At 30.1% G+C, this 7,637-nt stretch overlaps 1 protein-coding gene across 1 annotated transcript; it reads left to right on the forward strand.

Moving 5' to 3' along the window:
* Positions 1-2,973: 2,973 nt before the first annotated feature.
* Positions 2,974-4,234, forward strand: LOC112701130 (protein ALP1-like). Its single transcript, XM_025751926.1, has 3 exons — positions 2,974-3,387; positions 3,470-3,695; positions 3,777-4,234. The coding sequence occupies exons 1-3, from the start codon at positions 2,974-2,976 to the stop codon at positions 4,232-4,234; spliced, it is 1,098 nt and encodes a 365-aa protein (XP_025607711.1).
* The last annotated feature ends 3,403 nt before the right edge of the window (positions 4,235-7,637 follow it).

Consider the following 7,637-nt stretch of genomic DNA (forward strand, 5'->3'; position numbering starts at 1 on the left):
CACAAATTATACAAATTTTGCAAATAAATTACATGGTTCAAAGGTCTTATTTGAGAATATGCTCTAAAGCTGGTGAGAAATGTAAAGGGGAATGAGACAGAAGAATACATACACTCGGTAACAGATTTGATGGTATTAAAGGGACAATACCATTTCACGGTGGTGAGGTCGTACTTGGTGTCGTTGACATTTCTTGCAATGGCTTAATATTCTATTATATAAAAAAAGAAAAAGCTTTCTCGCACTAAGTAAAATGCATTATTTCAAAAAAATTTAAAATACTTTCTTGCATTATGTGAGATGCACAAGAATTTTTTTAATTTATTAAACCTTCTCAGATAATATGAGAAGTTGAGGACCCATCACATCTAAGAATAATACCATTCAATTTCATTTTAGAGCACATCTTCAATAATATTTTTATATAAAAAATTTTTAGCCTCATTTAAATTTGGGTATTTTAAAGTTGATGAGTAAATAATTAAATATGAATATAACAATTATATTTTTTTACCGTTAATTTTAATTGACGTTTCGCTTGTTTAATCTACATGATTATTGTACTAATATTGAACTATAATTTGTTCAAAACTGAAACAGTCCTATTAATTAATTTTTTAATTGAATATATAAAATAATCCTATATTTGAGTCGGATTGATTTTCAAAAAACTGAAACTGAAATTAATATGTAATACAAATATAAAATTTTCAATAAGATTTTATTCGATTATAACAAATTACTTATTAGATATTATAATCTATTAGATTGAATCAGTTCTATTTTGATTGAATAATCGAGTTACTTAAACCTACTTATCCTCTAAAATTTTTCATTTATAAGTGAGTAACATTTATCCAAGAATACATGCACTTTTGAAAAAACAAAAATTTTGGTGATTTTGATATGGCGATAAATTTGGATATGAATAAAGGCTATAATAGAGTCGAGTGGAGTTATTTATGAACTTAGAATTCAGAAAAAGATGGATCACTTGGATTCAAAAGTGTGTCACGATAGTATCATATTTTGTTAATAGAAGGTCAACTAATAAATTTTTTTAAACCTAACAGGGGACTCTGATAAGGAAATTTTCTCTCTTCATACCTTTTCTTCATTTGTGCAGAAGAATTATCTTCTCTGCTCCATTAAAGAAAATGGAATAACATAGTACATGGTCTTAAAATAAATACCAAATGCCCCTCAATCATCTATCTCTTATTTGCAAATGATTTTATTTTTGTTCAGCAAGACTAATCTAAGAATTTGTCAGAATCTTTTGATATTCTACAAACCTAAAATGCTATTAGCGAACAACAGATAAATTTGAATAAATCTTTTATTTTCTTTAGCAGGAACACCCCCACTCTTTAGGATCAATTATCAGAAACCTTAATTATTTCTCATGTTGGAACATAAGACAAATACCTTGGGATGCCAATAGCTATAAATAGAATAAAGCGAAAAACATTCAACACTTAAAGCAATCTTTTCTATCAATTAGTAGATTTGAGGTGTTAATCAATGTAGTAGCTTTATCTATACCTATGTATATTATTAATTGTTTGAAGTTACTGAACACTTTGATATAAGAGCTACATAGTCTCATGCTGCAGTTTGGTGCGCGTGATAATGAGAATAAAATGCACTGAATTGGATATGACATAATGAGTAGATCAAAGAAGTTAGAAAGATCTGAATTTAAAGATTTTAATATGTTCAACTTTGCTATGTTAGCTAAGCACTCATTGTTATATAAAGTCTATAAGGTATTGTTTGTTTGGATTGAAAACCAGTGGAAAGAAAATAAGAGGAAGGAAGTAAGAGGGAAAACATTTATTTTCCCTTGTTTGTTTAGAATGAAATTTTTAATGGAAAACTAAAATAGTGTAAAATTCAGAGTGGGTCCCACCTAAAATTTTTCTTTCCAACCCTGGACGGAAAACTGAAGGAAAAAAGAAACCCAACAGCATTATCTCTTATTTGCCCTTTTATAAAAAAAAGAGAACAAAAAATAGAAAAAAGTTCTTCTCCAAGCATGGCAAAATTGAGAGGGACATAGAAGTATTGAAGCTCTGTTTTCACCACAAAATCAGAGTGCATTTCTTCTTCAATCTTATTGTTAGTATCAACATTGTACTAAAATTATTCTCAATCTAACCTTACACAAACAGGTTAGGGTTCTACGATCTCTGATGTGAAAAAGTTGTCATTTTTCTTCTTTCCTTCATATGTGAAACGACTTCTGCAGTATGAAATCTGTGGTAGTTCTTAAAATTTTTATTTTTAATTTGTATTGATAGCTTTATTGTCTCTATCTTTTTATTTTATTCTTTCTTTTTTGCGTTGAGCTACGGTGCCTTGTGATTTGAGTGCGTTACTTTGTTCTGTTCTGTCATAACTAAGAAATAGAAAGTTGTGATACTAAAAAATCCAGAACTTTTTAAATCTGTTGATTACAAATAAAATGTTAGGGTTTTATCTATTTCAGATATGGGTAATATTTTGTATATGCACATTATTTATTCTGTTGTTGTTAATGTTAACTTTTGGCTTTTGTACCCCAAAAATGATATTGCAAGATCTAAATTTAAAATTCATTAATTATAGAAAAAAATTGCTTTTCATTCAGTGTTTGCTTTAAACATGTTTGATTAATTTTGTAGTTTCAGCATGTAATAGATGTTGGTGATGAAGATTGGAAGTTGTTTTACTGCATAATTTTAACTGTAAGCACGGCATGGAAAACATTTTTTTGATGATTTTCCCTTACTCCAAATATGCAATCCTATTCTGGTTGAAAATCAAGAGCATGGATCAGATGTTTCCATAGGTAATCAGAGACTTATATATACCGTTGAGAGTCAAGGACATTTATTAACTGTTCTTAAAGAAAATTGGGAGTGGGATAAGCAACTTTGTACAATAACAATGTTTTGTTATACTGTCCACATGTTATATTTACTTAAAGTGATGGCTAAGAAAGTTGACAAACCCATAAGAGATCACATTATTGGGAGAGAAGAGATTCGAGCCACTTTGTTACAACAGTTGTGCGAAACTAATAGGTGCCGTGATATTTTACGAATGAGCCCACATGCCTTTGTAGAGTTATGTACAAAATTAAGGGCAACCGGTCATGTGAAAGATACTATACATGTCACAGTTGAGGAGCAAGTAGCTAGATTCTTATATATTATAGGTCATAATGTTAAAACTATAACCATTTCATTCTTCTTCAATCGGTCTGGAGAGACAATCAGTCATAATTTTCATGCTGTTCTAAGAGCTGTAATCTCACTTGAAGAAGAGTTTCTTCAGCAACTTTTCGGAACAACCATTCCCTCAGAGATTCTTCGAAGCAATAGATTTTATCCATATTTTAAGGTATGATTAGTTGTACATTGAATTAGACAATCATAATTAGTATACAAAACAACTTTTCTTTTTAATTAAGTAATATGTGTAGGACTGTATTGGAGCCATTGATGGAACACATGTCAGAGTCAAGGTTCCAATAGCTGATCAACCTAGATTTCGTAGAAGAAAAGAATGGCCAACTCAGAATGTACTTGCTGCATGTAGCTTTCATATGAGATTCACATATGCTTTAGCAGGATGGGAAGGCACTGCATCTGACTCTAAAGTTCTTAAAAGTGCACTATCAAGGGATGATAGGCTCAAAATTCCAAGAGGTTTATCTATTAAAATTTTTTTGACATGTTTAAATAAAGTGGTGACATCTAAAGTATAGTATTTCTATATGATTTTTTTAGGCAAATTTTATCTTGGGGATGATGGATTCATGCTTAAACATGCTCTAATAACTCCATATCGAGGCGTAAGATACCATTTAAAGGAGTTTGCTGGACGTGAACCTGAAAATGCATATGAATTATTTAACCTTCGTCATTCATCGTTACGAAATGTGATCGAAAGATCCTTTGGAGTTTTGAAAAAAAGATTTGCAATTATAGCAGGTGGTACAGAACCTTATTATGACGTAGAGGTTATGGTTGACATTGTCCTAGCATGCATTATACTCCACAACTTTTTAATGGGTGTAGATCCTGACCAACACTTAATTTCTCAAGTGGATCGAGAATTACAAAATAATAATCCAGAAGCCACTAATGAGGAAAGAGAAGAAGTAAATGAAGATTACAGGCGAGGTGCAGCGCTTAGGGATAACATGGCGGCTCAAATGTGGGCTGACTATCAAATTGAAAGATGAGACTTATTTGAACCTTCATCCTTATGAAGGGGAATGAAATTTTTTGAACCAAAGTGAATGTAATGTGTGAATATCATGTGAATGTTAGGACTATTATGTGTCAAACTAATATTTTCAAAGGTGTAATATTCATGAGTATTGTGAAAAGCATGATATTACTATGTATGAAGTGTGTAGTTGAAACATTCACTTATGATGATAATTATTTTTTAAAATTAATTTAATTACTTGTATTGTAGGAATTACTTCTAAAGGTAATGTTCCTGGTTAATTGATGAATTCATCATTAACACTTTTTATATCATTATTTCATTGAAGTTAATTTATAGAAGATTGTTTTTATAATTTAGCTCTTAATTTTTCAGGTTAAGACCAAATGGCAAAGAAGATGGCATCTCAAGGTGACACATCAATCAAAGACAATTTAAGATGGACTGAAGAAATGGATGCAGCTTTCCTTGATGCTTTGATTGAGGAATATAGCAAAGAAAACATAGTTGACGGCACTTTTACAACAACTGCATATGACAACGTTCTTGCAACTCTAAAAGCTTCATTCGGGAACCATCTTCGTAAAGATAATCTTAAGAATAGACTGAAGACTTTGAAGGATCACTTTGGAGTTTGTTACGATCTCTTTCATAACTTAAGTGGATTTTCATGGAACCCAGAAACCAAACTCTTTACCGCTGAACCTGAAGTTTGGGCGGATTTAATTAAGGTAATTAATTTCATGATAAATTGTTACTAAAGTTTATAGATACATTTGCGCATGATAAGTTGCAGTATGAAATTATTTTGACCTGTGATTCTAAATGATTAAAATTCTTTACAAGTGTCAAATTTACACACAATATATGCTTCCTCTATCTAAAAAATTTTAACAAATAACTAATATGTGAGGACTAGATTTTCATGAAGCTATTGCTCTTGTATATACTAATCTATGAAACTACTCACAACTTAAGGAAAGAAAACTGTATAATTAAATTAACATATATGCATCTATTTTTTTTACATAGGCAAGACCAGATGCAAAAAAGTGGATGCGAACTCCCATCAAACATTATGATAAATTGTATTTTATATACGGTCAATACAGAGCAACTGGATTGCTGGAAGTGCCAAAGAAAGAAATAAAAGTATGGCCAAGATGAAGGAAACAATTAATTTGAATGAAGATGAATACCAGGGGTTTGACTGTGAGTGGAATGATTGGCAATCTACCACTCATTCAACTAGCTTTGTTGCAGAGGAGAGCCCTGATTTAGGTAACTCAAACCAATCTAATGGAACACAAGGAAATCATAGAGGTTCTAAGCGTAAAGCACCAATGAGTGGTTTATTTGATGCTAATATGGAACGAATGAGTAAAGGTATTCAAGGATTGACAGATATGTTGAAGGATGGGAATAATTACTATGATAAATCACTTGATATTGCTTCGAAGCAAGCGTTAACAGCAGAAAGGCAAGCTAAAACAGCTGAGAAACAAGTTATGCTAGCAGAAAGACAAGTTCTGATAGCTGAAGAACAAATTCAAGTTGCCAAGATCCAAGCTCAAGTTGTTGAGAGAGGAATTACATTCCTAGAACAAAGTAGAGCTCGAATTTACTCTGAAAATGATGTGTATAACGAGCTAAAGAAATTGGGTGTTGTCAAAGAGATCTTTTGGAGTTACTACCGTTTTCTCTGTAGAGATGAAAGAGCAAAACGAGAATTTTTTGGTGTTCCCTTTGAAGATCGCCACGGTGCATTGTATGACTTAATGAAGGAAGCTGGTGCAATTTAAGAGGAACGCAATCAGTAATGGTAAAACATATTTTGTGCATGTTTAGGATTTTAGGATCTAATGTTGTATAATTTTAGTAGAGCCTCTATATTTTGTAATTAATATACTCATGAGAGTCTTAAAAGAGGCTTATAGTTGGTATATGCTTATGCATTTTGAATATGTAGTTATATATCTTGGATATTGGCTGAAGTATATTTTTTTGCATCAAAAATTTCATATTATAATATTAGTGTTGTTGTAGTTGCTTTTTGATTAATAGACCCTTTAAAACTACCAGAATTTATGTGGTTGATTATACTGAGGGTGCTAGAATTTTAAAGGTGGTATGCAAATTATTTGGTGTTAATAAATTTGTGTTGTTGATATATTAATTGGATAGTAGATTAGTATTGTGCTTGGAATTTAAAACATATAATGTTTCTTGCTGAAGATAACAAATTTATAAGAAATAGCTTTAAAATATATGAAATTTCAAATCCTTCAAAATATATATACTATTAAAAGAGCAAGCACATGTGTTAGAATATTTTTTTACTGTTGATGTGTATGAAGAGAATTCAGTAGAATTTGTATTAGCTATCCATCATGCTTTGCATGAATCGGGCTGGAGTTTTTTTTTAATAATTTAAACAATACATTATATTTTGTCTTAAATTACATGAAGTGATACATTGTGTGATGTATGATTTTATTTGGTATGACTCAAACTTATTATAACATAAAAAAAACTATGATTGATGATCTATCTTTAAATTATTAATTGTATTAATATATTTACTTTTATTTTAATTATTTTAAATTAAATAATAAATTTATATACATAGAATACCCTTTTTACAATACAAGGACAAAAATGTCATTTACTACTAATTTATTCTTCTTTCTTCCTAATTTTTTTTCTAACCAAACAAAGGAAATTATTCTTTATTTTCTTTTCTTTCTTTCCATTTTCCTTTCATCCAAATAACTCAAGAGAAAATAAAAATACATTCAAATTCTTTCCTTTCTTTTCTTTTCTTTCTATTTCCTTCCTTTCTATTTCCATCTTCCCATCCAAACAAACCCTAAGAGTAGGTACTTCAAATACTCATCTTTCTTAAAAGCAGAAGTCAGTTCAAACTTAGATTGGACACAAAAAAAATTATTAGAAAAAAATATTAAAAAAATAGTAAATTGACAGATTGAAAATAGAGAAATACCTAGTATCAGAGAGGATAGATAATTTAGAGATTATCCACCTTTCATCCTTCCCACAGACAAATACCAAGACCCAAGATTGATGGGTTAAAAAATTAATTAATATAGATGAAACTTAGAATCATAATTTGATAAAAAAAAATTATTTCAAATTAAGTGAAGTTAGAATTATTTGCAGAATCCTCTTGAGACGAAGAAAAGATCAGTCAATTTGATACAAGAAAAAGAACGGGTTATACTCATTTTCATCAGGATATAATCTAGCATTCTATTTCTACCATGTTCATAAACAAATTTAGATACCATAAATAAATTTAGACACCAAATTCAGCAAGAAGAATCTATGATTGTCAATTTGGGATATCAAGTGTCAACCAAAAATTAAATTTTTTTTATCTAAAACCTAAGTCC

The sequence above is a fragment of the Arachis hypogaea genome, chromosome 7, assembly GCF_003086295.3.
Source record: "Arachis hypogaea cultivar Tifrunner chromosome 7, arahy.Tifrunner.gnm2.J5K5, whole genome shotgun sequence".
NCBI lineage: Eukaryota > Viridiplantae > Streptophyta > Magnoliopsida > Fabales > Fabaceae > Arachis > Arachis hypogaea.